We start from the raw sequence: 15,047 nt of genomic DNA on the forward strand, positions 1-15,047 counted from the left end.
CAGAGCCTTTATTCTCAAGTGCAAAACAGAAGAAACTGAGCTTGATGTGGCGTGGAGGCCTGCTGCTGCCCTTGTCAGCCTGCACCTCTTCCATGCACATGAGGAAGGGTGTGTGAACAGGGGCAGCGGGGATTGCCCCATAGGACAGTCCAAGTGAGCAGTGACTCCAAGGAGGTCTTTTGAATTATACAACATGTAGAAATTCCACACATTCTCTTTCGTGTATTAGTTTATTATGTTTATGGGGGTACTTTGGGGTGTGTGTATCAAATATTGTCAAATTTTAAAACTTCAGACATTAGAAATTTAGCTAAGTATTAGTATTTTCAAATAAATAAGTACATACCACGAAGATGTCCACATTAATAATTTCCACTAAGGAGAAACCTATTTGCAACAGTTTTTCTTCTTTAGTTATTACATTGTTTTTATTCTGTCCTTCCTCCAAGGAGCTCAGAGTTGCATTAATGGTTCTCTTTTCCTCTATTTTATTTTCACAACAATCCTCAGAGGTAGGTTCACATGCAAGAGAGTGGCTCACGGTCATGATTGAGCAGTCTAACATGCTAACCTTCGCACATCACTTTCTTTTTTTAATTATTTTTAAAATTTTATTAAAGCAAAAAGAAAGTACAGGAAAAAAGGGAAAGAAAGGGGGACAATCAAGACAAATATAAGACTGTACTACAAGGATAGTTAAAATACAGAGTATAAAAATCATGACTTTTTTGATATTAGAATAGTAATTAAAATTAGGTTTAATTATAATTTTAATTACTATTCTAATATCGCATATCACTTTCTTGAATGTTGAGCAATGGAGGAAGAGGAAAATGACAACACACATCTGATTGTGAAGAATTTAGTCTGAATTTTAAACAAACTCATCAACTTATTTAATAAATGGAATAAAAAAACTGACTTATTATGGGAACAAGAAAGCTATGATTTAGGAGCTGGGTCCAGGCTTGGCCTAAACTGTCACTGTATATTATTAAATACCTCCCACTTACTTGAGTTGGTTCCTTTTGGAGGAGAGAGCACTACAGACCAATGGCATTTTTGTAATAATTGTTTACTTACGAAGAGATGAATGGCTCATATATGAAGGCCAGGAAGCATTCCTTCAGGGCAGCAGATCCACTATCCCACATCAGTTCCCCCGAGAGGGAAAGACAAATCCTGTAGCTCTCAGGTGATCCAACCAACACACAGCAATCTGTCTTTTACACACACTCTCTCTTCCTTCAGCTGGTAGGATTATTTCTCCAAGGCTCTGTTGAGTACTTGAAGAGAGCCATGGGGAACTATTTCCTAAAAACTATCCACCATAGCAGAAAATCCACAGGCTCTAAGAAAGTTTATCTTAGGCCTCAACTCCTGTCCCCTCAGGCCAAATCCACTCCAGATGATTAAACAACACACAACAATACCTTTGGGTTAAGAGGGGCTATTCCTCCCCTATTGAGCTTTACTTGTACTCAACATAAATTCACACTGGATGTTCTTAAAGCAAACGTCCAAATGAAGTCTGGGAAAGTGGGGGTGGGGGAGGAGAGGTGTTTTGAAATCCCCAAAGAACGGCCATTAGTCCACACGGCAGCAGATGCATGGTAAATAGTTACTTGCTTGAAGAAGTTACTACTTCACTCCTTGGAGAATGTCCCTTATTATATACAAATCCATTATCGGGGAAAAATAATCCCATTATCTATACTTTGCAATTTGTCTTCTCTTACTGGAAAATTTGTTTCTACTGTTGCCAAAGGGTGGGGCACAGAAAGCTATAACACAGTACCAGAACAGCCCCTTCCTATAAATACAAAGTGACTACTCGAGAAGATGCATGCAATAGCTGGTCCTCGGCAAGCATTACAGCACTGAGGAAATCAATATTCTGCACAATGTATTATCATTGGACAAGCATATATTTTAAGCCACAATTAGTTGCAAGCTGTATCCAGACTCCACTGGGGACTGTAAGAAAGACTCCAGTTATAAAACCAAGAGCTCTTGTAGCTTGAAACAGAATATTTCTCAGGCTGAAGTGTTTTCCCCCCATACTGGATTTTTTTTCACTCTTCAAAGTTTTTTCTAGCATTGCTAATATCTAAGTTTGGAGATAATGCTGTCCAAATCAACTCCTCCCAAACAACAGAAAAGGACTTGTGCCCAGGTGTTCTGGTCCGTCTTTCCTCATGCTTGCTTTATCTGCTGCTTAGTGATCTATGCATTGCTGGGGGCTCTCATGTTTTCTCATGTTGAAGGCAAAAGAGAGAGCAATGAAAGTGAGGAGTACAAGGCTTTTATGCTGAATCTTGCAAGCCTTGCAAAGAATTTGTCAGGTAGGTGTAACATCATCTTAATTTCACTTTCCCTCCAAGTGTCTGCATGAAGAGCTAGCAGCTCCCCTCTGCATTAGCTTTTCTTTACCCCAAAGCCTTTTCTTATCCTTGGAGGAATCTCTGCACCTAGGTTCCTGAAAATGTCTGTTTGGTTTCAAAAGAGAAACGTGAGCATTAGTCCTTCTCACCTTTTGATTTCTGTCATGTTAGTTTGGACCATTGCTGATCTGTGGCTGGATTCTCTTTGTTTCAGGCCAGTGCGTGATTTTGAGGCTTCCTTTAAAAGGGGTTTTCCATGGGTGTATGTGCATATGAATCAAATGCTTCAGCAGTCCCAAAGTAACATTGCAAAGCTAAAAGCTGTAGACAGGGTGAGAAAATGGGATTATTCCAAAGTGTGACATTTTAGAATGCTGTCGGGAAAGGAATGTAATTATGGTTTCTTAAATAGAGTGATACTGTCTTCAGAAACCTGTTGTTAAACAAACTAATTTACTTCTCTTATTTTTATTTGTTTTTTCTCTTTTATTTTACATTACTTTGTGTTTTATTTTGTTTGCTCTACCAAAATGTTTTCATGCAGTGTTTCAGAAAGGAGGTATATGTTAAAATGTTTCAGTGCTCAGTATCTATCTCTAATGCTAGGGATCAATCTTACTACATATGTATAGAAGAAGGGGGTCTCTGGACCTGAACAGAATACAATTCTCTCAATTACTGCACAGAATCTCCACATTAACAGGGGTTAGGGAGGAGGGATGCCTCATCACCGATGATTACAGCCAGACTTTCTAGCATCTTGTTTCCCCTTGAAATTAAGGATTAGAAGATGTTTCCAAGTGTGATTTTTTTATTAAAAAAATTAAGTAAAATAAAGTACATATTTTCAGTTGCCTTAACCTGAGAGAGTTCTAGTGAAATCTGTGGTAAAAGAAATATGGAATAATACTAAGGCAAATAGTTAAATTACTATCACATTTTACTTTCTTATGAACAGAAAATGAGACCTCAAAGGAGATGTTTAAGAAAAATGCACAAGAGCTGATCCGTGAAATTAAATTAGAATGGTTTATCGACCCCAAAGAGAAATGGACCTTCTTAGGTTCACTGTTTTTCTGCTGTACAGTATTTACAACAGTTGGTAAGTATGATTTTTACAAGGTATTTCATGCTAGATTTGCTCAGGTGCTTGATCTCATTAGAATCTTAAAAATACAGAGGAACTTTAAAGACTAGCATCTATCACTAAAACCTCCAAGTTATTCACATATTAGTATGGATTTAAGAATCTCAGGCTAAACTTAACAAGGTTTACTTCTGTGTAAATATATATAGGATCTGGCTGCAATGCTGTATTTCTATGTATACTTATGATGGAGGAAATCACATCGAACTCAGTAGAGTTTACTTCTGAATGATGAATCATAATGCAGGTTAATTCAGACTTCTCAGAGAACACTATTCATGGGTATGAAACTTCTACAAACTAACATGGGCTAAAGCAACTGGGATTACTCATGATGCCGCCATGATCCTCTGATCTTTATAGCTCTCTCTCCCCCGCCCCCAGCCTCTCACTCCCTCCCTTCCCCCCCCTCTCACACACACTCACAAGACCAATATTGGCATCTAAATCTGAAAAAGTAAGTTGCTGAGAGGGGTTGACAATTGTATTATTTCACATTCAGTGCCGTCATGCCACTGTGTCTGAGTTTGTGTTTTATGAATTTATGAAGCTGCATTATACTTAGGCATTTTCCATCTGTGTATTGGATTTCTACTTATTTCCAAATTTATCCTTGCCCTATTGTATTGTTTATTGAATGGCCCAACTGATGATCATACTGACTTATACTATGTAATCCGTCTTGAGTCTTATTGAGAAAGGCAGACTATAAATAAGACAAAATGTTAGTCCTTCAAGTTCAGTATTGTGTACTCTGACTTGAAGCAGCTTCTAATGGTATCAGATACTCTTTCGCATCACATACTTCCTGGTTACATACAAGCAGGGCTTTTTTTCAGCTGGAATGCAGTGGAACAGAGTTCCAGAACCTCTTGAAAATGGTCAGATGGCTGGTGGCCCTGCCCCCTGATCTCCAGACAGAAGGGAGTTTAGATTGCCCTCTGCGCAGTGGCGCGGAGGGCAATCTAAACTCCCCTCTGTCTGGAGATCAGGGGGTGGGGCCATCAGCCATCTGACCATTTTCGCCAAGGGTGATGTAAACTCCCCCCTTGTTCCAGCTGACCCAAAGTGATATCATTGTGCGGTCCTGAGTTCCATCACTGAGTTCCACCACCTCTTTTCCCAGAAAAAAAGCCCTGCATACAAGCATAGGTTTAAGGTGAGAATCTTTTATGTATACTAGTTATATTATACACAAAATTGTATATAATACAATTATATACATTTGTTTTATGTTTTAATGAGCAAGAATCTCCAAGAGAGACACTTGATGTGTGAACAAACAATGAGAGATCAAATGATGCCCATATATGTAGGAACAAGGTTATTAACTCTAGCTTTAAAAAGGTAAAGGTAGTCCCCTGTGCAAGCACCAAGTCATTACTGACCCATAGGGGGACGTCACATCACGATGTTTTCTTGGCAGACTTTTTTATGGGGTGGTTTGCCCCTGCCTTCCCCAGTCATCTACACTTTACCCCCAGGAAACTGGGTACTCATTTTACCGACCTCGGAAGGATGGAAGGCTGAGTCAAACTTGAGCCGGCTATCTGCACTTAGCTTCTGCCAGGATTGAACTCCGGTCATGAGCAGAGCTTGGGCTGCAGTACTGCCATTTCAGTACTGCACAGGGATCCCTAGTTTATGCATCTTGAAAAATAATTTAAAGCAAATCAGGCTGACAAGGTTATTATATCATGCATGAATTATATTTTTGATACAAAACAAATAGAGCTCCTTTGCCTCTTTGTGCTTTACTATGTGCACTATATAGATTTTTGCTGTATTTGCCCCAGAATTAGATTGTCTGCACATGCATTACTTTTCATTGTACCTTAAGTTTTCATTCTAGGTTGGAGTAAGTTCAGTTTATCTCTAAACATGGCATGTGGGGACACTTCAGTCTGTTGGCAACTAGTAAGTAATCAATGATCTTCCATTCCCAGGATTCTGATGTCATAATGCTGGCAGGAGAGTATTTTGTTCCTTCAGTTCTCTCTCCAAATGCTGCTATAGCAGCAATGGACAAAGGATGATGAACATTTGGAGTTTCTCTCCAGCACAGAACATGTCATGGGAAGAATGGGCTGTGCAGAACATTGATTCTAGCTTATGACTTGCCCAGTCTGGAATGTTTGTGGCTGACAGATGCCATGTTGCCTCATACCTTTTTATTAGGAAGTATATAAAAATGTACAATCTAGTGAATGAGAAAGGCATCTAGTAAATCACAAAATTATACTCAATACACAAATACTTGAAATGAAACAATATAAAACAAATTATTGATAGAAAATTGTAATATGAAGATCAGTGCCATTTGTTCATTCCCAAAAGCCAAGAAAAAGTTTGTAGGTTTCCCCCCTACATTTTGTCTACCATCTTGAATTTCACAATTGCACTGAATGTAAGTGTAGCTTTCTTATTTTCCACCTTGCCAATTCATCATTCATCATTGCATTTGGAGATCATGCCAATTTTTCTCAGTTATCATTTCTGCAGCAGTCAATAAATCTGGTATTTAAGGGTAATGTAGATTTAATATGAAGTTGTTCAGAAATCTGTAACAGAGCATTTGGAGTTAATGGTAAATTATTGTTAGCCATTCTATTGATCTTGATTGTGATTCTTTGGACAATAAAATGCGTGTTAAAAAATCTGCAGACCACATATTCTATCTCCAGCAATCAATATGATGATATATTCTATTCTGCTTATTAGGAGTCAAATAGCAGCAATGTAACATTTTATAATGATGTCATTTTCATTAATACACATATGTTTTGCTATACCTGCTAAGAATGTTTTATTCCATTTGGATTCCTTAACTGGCCAATTTATAATTTCTCCCAAAGTGATTTAAAAGAAATTCCTGCATCCAAATCTTTCTTTATTGTAAAGAGGTAGTATTTTGAAAATAAGTTCAGCCAAAGGTTCTGTTCTAAACATCACTGTGGGCAGCAGTGGCTGGTGACGTGGTTCTCTGGCTGCAATTACCTGCCACTCCTGTGAGTGTTGAGGAGAAAACTTAGCCTTACTAAAAAAATCCACTGGGAGGTGGCTTAAAAAGCAGGTGTCCCAGTCAGTGTTCGGTCGCTATTAGTTAGTAGTTCACACTGACACCAGCAGCCTGCACTTGAGGTTGCTGTCCAGTTAGCAAACTGTACATTTGTATGGTGCTGTCTCCAATACCACCTCCCAACAGTAATCTTCACTCCTGATTATTTACAGTTGCAGTCAGAAAACTGACTCAATGAGCCACTGCTGAATGTGTGTACATAATTGCATATCTACATCTAGCTACTCAATGTATGGAATCAGTGTATAAGCACTTCAGGAGCTTGAATGTTCAGCCTTTGACGTCCAAGTCAATGTCTGACTTCTGATTCTATTTGACAATGGGCAGCCAGGAATACAGAACTGTATTGGCACAAAGTTGGTGGCTCCAACCCAGGAACTACAAGTGTTCTGCTATGTGTGCATTGAGCATTGAGCATGCATTAAATGTCCTCCAACAGACTTTCTCTTCTTGGTCTGCAATCCTAAAAACACTTTCCTGAGAATAAGCCCTATTGGAAAAATGGGATTTCCTTCCAAGTAGACTTGTTTAGGACTGCTTCTTTGGGAAGTAGGCTAAGCAGATCTGTTAAGAAGCAAATTCCACTGAGTTCAATAGGACTTACTCCAAGGTAACTGTGTATAGGACTGTAGTATGAGTCACCCATTTCAAGCAGGGACCCCACCCACTAAATAACTATCACAGCATCCTTTTTCATTGCTAGACATTCACTCTTTTGGCAGTAGAAGAATGGAAGCAAAGCTAAATTTGAACTAGGATCTATTTACTTTGGGTGCACAGCCAGTTTGCAATTCCAGATATCTGTTCTGGGACATGAAGTAATAATAAACAGTGTGCCTTTGTGCATATGCAGAGTGCCTTATCTTCAGCACTGAGGAACCATCCCAGCTCATACATCTGAAATTAGATGTGAGGTATTTCAGGGTGATTTGAACCCATTGTTCATCAAATTACAAATTAAACATTATGTGGAAAATATAAATAATCCAAAGAGCAGAATATCTGTTGGTTGGCAAACAGCCTGAAGCCAGGTGGCAGTATTACAGTTACACATTAGAACAGCAAACATTGGACAAATCAAGAGAGAAAGTTCTGATTTCTGTAATTGCATCCAGTCCTTTTGCATTGGTTCTGCAAAATATAGATTCTAGCCTACATTTTGTAAAATTACAGCCTAAGTTTCTTTAGAGATCACAAATGAATGGAAAATGCTACTAGAAGAACTTGTAAACTAAAATGAGCATTGTAGTAAATTTAGAACTCAAATAGTTTGAAAAATTATCCTGATTTTGCATTATTGGGATGTATAAAATCTGGAGGGCAAAGAGGGAGACTTAAAATCTGGCCTAAGTTTCATGAGAACATAAATATTGCTTTCAGATCCAACTCCATCCAGTTCAGCAGTCAGAATAGTCTAAGAGTACAATGCTGACCAGTGTTGCATACATTTGCTCAGGACTGCACTCTTTCCCCCTTTTCTACCTTTTGGCATACCTTGTTCTTCTGAATTTTTGCATTTACTCCTGGATCTTTTTGTGTTTGAGATGTTTTTGTAGGGCTATGCACTCCCCAATTGTTTTTGATTTGACTGGTGTTAAACATTTTTGTTCATTTTCTTTATTCTATTTGTTATTTATTTCTCTTGATTTCCCTTGAATTTCTGGCTGAAACTTTTGTTTTATATCTATTTGGAATAATATTTTCTGGGACTGTAACACAGAGAGGGGGAGGGATTCTTCCTGCCAAATTTCAGACAGAGAGCAGAAAGTGTCCCAGTTGTATAGGCAATTAAAATTCTAGCTTGCTGAACAGGCACAGGGAATTTTTTGAAAGCCAAATAATATAGGTAGTGTATATAATAAATAAAGGTAAAGGTAGGTAAAGGTAGTCCCCTGTGCAAGCACCAAGTCATTACCGACCCCTGGGGGGACGTCACATCACAATGTTTTCTTGGCAGACTTTTTGTTATGGACTGGTTTGCCATTGCCTTCCCCAGTCATCTACACTTTACCCCCAGGAAACTGGGTACTCATTTTACCAACCTCAGAAGGATGGAAGGCTGAGTCAACCTTGAGCCAGCTACCTAAACCCAGCTTCCGCCAGGATCGAACTCAGGTTGTGAGCAGAACTTGGGCTGCAGTACTGCAGCTTACCACTCTGTGCCACAGGGCTCCTCCTACATAATAAATAATCTATAATAATATATCTTTGTTTGCCCATTCACATCTAAATGGGAGTGCAGTTCTATTTTTAAACCAAAATGAAGTGGGCAAGAAGAATTAAACCCTGCCAGTTCCTGTGCCTTGCCTTGCTTTAATTAAGAGGGAAGGAACCAGAACAACATAACCAACCATTAATCCAAAGGCAGTTATCATTTTTCTTTCCATCTTCTAATGCCTCTATACAATCTAAACCACAGCAATCCATATTGAAAAAGGTGTCATGAGGCAAATAGCTCCAACTGACTCGAGCAGTCAAGGCAAGACAGTGGAATGCTACAATGCAGGGCAATGCAAAATAGGTCTGTTCTTAAAAGGACCCAAAGTGTTTGGATGAGGAAAAGACAGCATGTCCTATTTTGTTGCCACCTGTAACCTTGGGCAGAATTGCTAGTATTTGGGTGGATTTCATTGCTAAGGACACAGAGTCTGGGATAAGCTTTTGGATACCTATGATTAAGACAGTAAAAGAAAGCAGAAATCATTCCATGCATTTCAATTATAGGAATTTAATTTCCCCTCTGAGGTCTGCATTATTGGGCTCTTCTTCCAGGTGTGAAAAGAAGAGCAAGGGAGGGAATTAGGAGCTTAAGAGCCACACACCAAGTTGGAGGCAAGCTTGAGGATGGAATCTAAAGACTGTAGAAAGACTTCATACCAAGAATGCCCGTGTCCTTTAAGGTAGAGGAAACAATGCACAATGGCTGGACACCCCACTTTGCTTGATCAACTGACTGACATGCCTTATGACAAATCTGGCTTCGAACTCTTGTCCTCACATACTTGGTATATACTGTAGAGTCAGACTGTTTCCGCTAACCAATTTTCTAATGTAACAAGTTGCATTTGAGGAAGAAGTAACCAATCATTGTGTGATGGGCAGACAATGTGATTAACTGAATTGCTGTTAGATAGGTAAGCGATGTGTCATTTGTTTAACCATCCTAACAGGGAAAGTATGCTGTGGTCTCCAACTAGACCTAAAATCACCCACTGGTACTTAAAAATCAAAATCAGTTAGGGAATTAACTATGGTTTAGCTGATAGTGGAGCAATCAATTCCAGAGTCGTATATTAGAAGAATAAGAAAGTTGTGGGTGGTCATATTGGTCCAAAGGAAAATCCCAAAACATAACAAAAAGCCATGTAATATTTTTTTTTTGTTAGGACCAACGAAAATGGCACAAAATAGTGCTCCAGCTCCACTCTTACTCCTTCCCAGAAGACCAAGGATACAACCTGACACTAACACCAATTTTAATCTGCTTATCTGCTCAACATTTTAGAGAGGATACTGGCTGACATCACACAGGATCCAGACCATAAACAGAGATATCTGTTCCCCCACCCCCCGTTATTAACATCCATCCTGAACAAGAAGTCTAGAAAACCTGAAAGCTTGCACGCAGTCCTGTGTTGATTTCATTGGTCCTAACAGATGCAATACAATACTTTTTATTAGGTATTACCTAATAAAAGGTATTGCATTGCATTCATTTTTGGATATTGTAGGAATGTCATATTTTTCTATACTAAAATAAAACCACGCTGCCGACGAATCATTTCTTATCCCCGTGCATGCACAGAACACGAGGATAAGAAGTGAGTGGGGGCAAAACTGTTTGCCTCCCCACCATGTGGCTGCAGGAAGGCCCAGCGCCATAACGCTGGGCCTTCCTGCTGCCTCAGGGCCTCCCAGCTGGGCAAAGAGAAGGTGGGTGAGGGCATGGAGAAGGCTTTCACCTTGCCCAGCTGAACCACGGCCTGCTGAGGCATGGGGCAGCCTGGCGGCTTGGCTGGCAGCCCACTGTGGCACAGGACTGCCTGGCCCTCTGTGATGCTCTGCTCCAGTGGTGCTCTGCTCCTGCAGCAGCCTGATACGGCTCTAACAGAGCTGGAATGGGCCACTGCCGGGTACAGGAGCCCACCAGAGCCCTGGTGTGGACCCCCCTGGCAGTGCTCACCGGTGCTCCCTGAGGCTGGCAAGGGGCGCTGCGAAGCCCGCTTCAGCTGGGCAGAGAGAAGGCGCAGGGGTGGCGCCAGGGTTTCTGGCATCCACAGCTGCCCCAATGTGCATGCGCACATAGTGCACGTGTGCGCCCCCAGACTGCGTGATGATGTCACCACGTGATGATGTCATCATGCAGCAAAGCCGGCCCCATTGGCCGGCAGGTGGCTGGGATGGCATGCGGAGGCTGCCCACACTCTGCACGCCACCCCAGATGCCTGCTGTGCCTGGCCCGTGGCTGCTGCGCCCGGCTGGGGGGGTGTGGTGGCGGTGGCAGCATGAGGCTGGCCAGCTGCAGCAGCTGCAGGCCAGGCACGCCAGCTCCGTGGTGCACGCCTCCACCCTCAGCACTCCCTCCGGCACCCTCTTCGGCACCCCGTGATGCCCGCCTCACCGCCTCAATGGTGGCACCAGCCCTGAGAAGGTGGCCACCTTCCCTCTGCCCAGCTGATCCGTGAGTAAAGGGGTGCCACCGAGCCCACCTCAGCTGGATGAGAGAAGGTGGGCAAACCACCACCTTCCCTCTGCCTAGCTGATCTGTGGGCAGGGTGCCGCCTGCTAGAGCCCATTGTATTAAGACACAAAGGGCTCTGGTGCTAGTTTACATATAAGAGGAAATAAGGAAAATTTCAAACATAGCTAATATTTTCAAAAAGAATACTTTCACTGAAAATGAGATCAGTACAATGGTGCATTTGATAAGCAAGTTGAATGCCTTATTAAATTTGACTAACTTACCTGATAGTACACAATGAAGAGATATCTATTTCGGATAGAAGTAGGCAACCTTCAGGATACATGCCTGATGAAAACTCATCAGACTATTTAGCAGCACATCTTCCTTTCTCCAACAAAAAGGAAGGGTGTAGTTGAGCTGTGACAGGCTCAGGTCATGGTTGGGAGGAAAAAGGGGAAGTCTGGCTGGAAACCAGCAGGATTCCAAAGAGACTTCTCCTCCTGTTTAGCAATAATTGTTTACAATTACAATTTGGAGTGTATTAGTTCTGAGAATGAAAGTCTTGAGTGTAAACGAGTTCCATTGGACAATTCATGTCCCGCTAGACCCATACTCACAAAGCACCTTTTAGGACCAGGCATCTGACAGGTATTGTTTTCCTCCATTGCAATCACATTCCTAAGTGTTGAAAGAGAAACCACTGATTTTTCATACTGTTATTTCTAAAGCAGTCTTACTGTAGCCCCTTACTCATGCAACAAAAGAAAAAGTAGATCTGTATGCTATGTTTGGCCAAGTCCCTCTTTCCTTTTGTTTGCTGGCATGCCAGCATCTTCACAGGCTGCATTTCTTTTTGGAACTCAGACAAAAGGTTTACTATCCCTGGCTTAGACTTTGCTGCATGACAATAGCAACAAGATAGGTTTAAGGCAAGGACTTTTGCATATATTTCAACAGCTTTGCTTTCAATGGAATGCTGTGGAAGACAAATATAATTCAAATGAAACTCAACTTGTATTTCTCTGGTTTTGTTTGATTACAGGTTATGGTCACACATACCCTGTGACAAGACTTGGGAAATACCTGTGTATGCTGTATGCTTTATTTGGCATACCTCTAATGTTCTTGGTTCTTACTGATGTGGGTGACATTCTGGCAGCTGTATTATCTGCATCTTACAATAAAGTTAGACAACTACAGTCAAAAATAGTGACCAAACGGAGTCCTCTATCCTTCTGTAAAAAAAGCAAAGAATCAAAACCAGCATCATCACTAAGGCAAAGCAAAATAGTGCTTCATGAACCTTTAAACATTACACAAGTGTTAAGAAGCCAATCTTCTTTGAAAAGTAAGCCTGGGCATTATCGGAATGCTGAAATATTTGAAAGACTCATTGCTAGAGAAAATCAGTTTCTTGTCCCACCTAAACCGATTGAACGATGGAGTTCATGTCCTCAACTAGATACAGGAAAGATGATGGATGAGATGATTGACAATATTGACAACATTGGGAAAGAAGTCGAAAAGCTGGATGTGCCCTTTCCACTGATGACTCTCATTGTCTTTGCATATATTTCCTGTGCAGCTGCTATTCTTCCACACTGGGAAAACAAATTAGATTTTCAAGATGCTTTTTACTTCTGCTTTATCACTTTAACAACCATCGGATTTGGTGATATCGCACTCCAGCATCCCAACTTCTTCTTGTTTCTCTCGCTGTACATTGTGATCGGCATTGAAATAGTCATAATTGCTTTTAAGCTGGGACAAGACAGGCTCATTAGTCTGTACAAAAAGATGTTCTTCTTTTTTGGACAGAAAAAGGTTGTATACAAAATGGTATAAAGAAAATCCACCTTACCACAGGGGCAGGTGATAACATCAGCTTCCAAGCCATGTTCAGGATCAGCTGTATCAAGCAGAAATCAAGATTTTCTGTCAAAGGAAAAACTTTACAGGATGAGGTAGATTTCTTCAGTGGGGATCTTTTGTAAACTATCAGAATGACTATGCAGAGACCAAATAAACTAGCCAGTCCCCCCTCCCCCCCGTTAAGAAATAAGATAGCATAAAACTGTTCTTTGGGACTCTAATCATTGTTATGGTATTTCTGACTGTTTTAACACCAACTATTATGTTTATGTGGACATATCCACCATTTAGCTTTCTTCTCACTTGTAATGACAAGTCTTAGCCAATATAATTGACCAGCGGCAGCTTCTTGTTGAAAGTTACAAATGGTCAAACTAGGACATTAAGCATTAAGATGTTAGCAAAAAAAATCACTCTTCATACTCTTACGCAGATCAGTTGTTAGATTGGTCAGAGAGACTGTGACTGGGTTTGCTTGCTTCCTTGATAAGTATAGACCTTCAGGAATAGCACAGTGTAGGAAACTGAGCTTGGGAAGAAAACACTACTGGAGGGTCAAGAACATATAACTGTTCGTAGATGCCAGCAGATTGAAATAAAATCAAGAACAACAACACTGTTCCCGAAACTCTGTGAACTCTGCTGTTCTATTATGTAATTATCTTCGTCTATTATATAATTATCTTAGTGCATGCAGGAAGATGTCAGTTCATGTACCACATATGTGTAATATGTATGAGTCTAATAAGTCTGATAAGAAGTGATCCCAAACCAAAGGGGTGTGAAGGGAAAACCTGGACAGTTCTCTGGTCTTGTCCAAGTTCTGCCATAGTGGCTTCCCTGTAAATTATACTACGCTGTTGTTAAAAGATGGGTTGAGTGCTGTTTGTGTTACAACCAAGTTTTATGTAATGGAAAATTAAGTTCTCATTTTCCCCAGAACTGAAGAAATGAAACATGGCCGAGAGCCAAAAATAATTTTTCTATTATTTTCAAATTAGAAAATTTCAAGTTTGCTTATTAACGACAATGAATGCACTTCTTCTGTTATCAGCAGAACCATTGATGGTATGTTGTCTCATTCAAAAGTTTATTTCCCAATGATAGTTATAAGTTACATAATAAAGTCTAATTGTCTTATTTCAAACAAGTAAATAGATGTTTTTGTCTGGACATGCAGCTGTAGCTGGGTTTGTGATCATTGTAATTGCTAGAATAGTTTTGGAGACAGTGTTTCACTCACACATGATCAGTATTTGCATGAAACCAGATTCCAGAGTGTTAGAAAATCTTTGTCTTTTGCCAGTAGTGACTTGACTGAATGGGCTGACCTCTTGGCACTCACCTCGATTGCTTATTTTTTATAGAGAAACACTACCTCTCTCACCTGGATGTTATGAAGATTAAATAATCAATGCTTCCTATATACCTTTGAATGTGAAATCATTATAATTCAATATATTCATATCCTTCAAATAATAATGACTCCTGTCTTTTTTTTGGTTTTCAAAAATGTGTATTTATTTAGCTTATTTATACAAATCTTGTAATAAGAGGACATTTTTGTTCACTAGTGCAAAATACAAATATATCACAGGACATGGAGGTATTTCTGCAGTTTTGTTTTTAAATCAATTGTTTGTTTGTTTTTATAAATCCTAACCTCAGCATTAAGAACAGGCAGTTTTAAAGACGCATTAATTGCACTGAATCCTACTTACACTGACTGGATGCACTAGGGTGAGCTCATTTTCTCCCCAATGTGAGATGGGATAGTAAAATCAATGATCAGAATTATTGCTGTATCTGCTGTTAACAACTTTTTTATAATTTAAAGCATTGTATAGATTTAGATGGACTGTTCTGAGGGAAAACAATGAT

General features: G+C 40.1%; 1 protein-coding gene across 1 annotated transcript in view; it reads left to right on the forward strand.

Moving 5' to 3' along the window:
* KCNK18 (potassium two pore domain channel subfamily K member 18) overlaps nt 1-13,139 on the forward strand; it is a 35,661-nt gene extending 22,522 nt beyond the window's left edge. Inside the window, exons 2-4 of the mRNA XM_054983920.1 lie at nt 2,223-2,345; nt 3,343-3,486; nt 12,337-13,139. Coding sequence (XP_054839895.1) covers nt 2,223-2,345; nt 3,343-3,486; nt 12,337-13,139 — 1,070 coding nt within the window. The remainder of the gene's footprint in view (nt 1-2,222; nt 2,346-3,342; nt 3,487-12,336) is intronic.
* Nucleotides 13,140-15,047: the final 1,908 nt, after the last annotated feature.

The sequence above is a fragment of the Eublepharis macularius genome, chromosome 6 (genome assembly GCF_028583425.1).
Source record: "Eublepharis macularius isolate TG4126 chromosome 6, MPM_Emac_v1.0, whole genome shotgun sequence".
Classification (NCBI taxonomy): domain Eukaryota; kingdom Metazoa; phylum Chordata; class Lepidosauria; order Squamata; family Eublepharidae; genus Eublepharis; species Eublepharis macularius.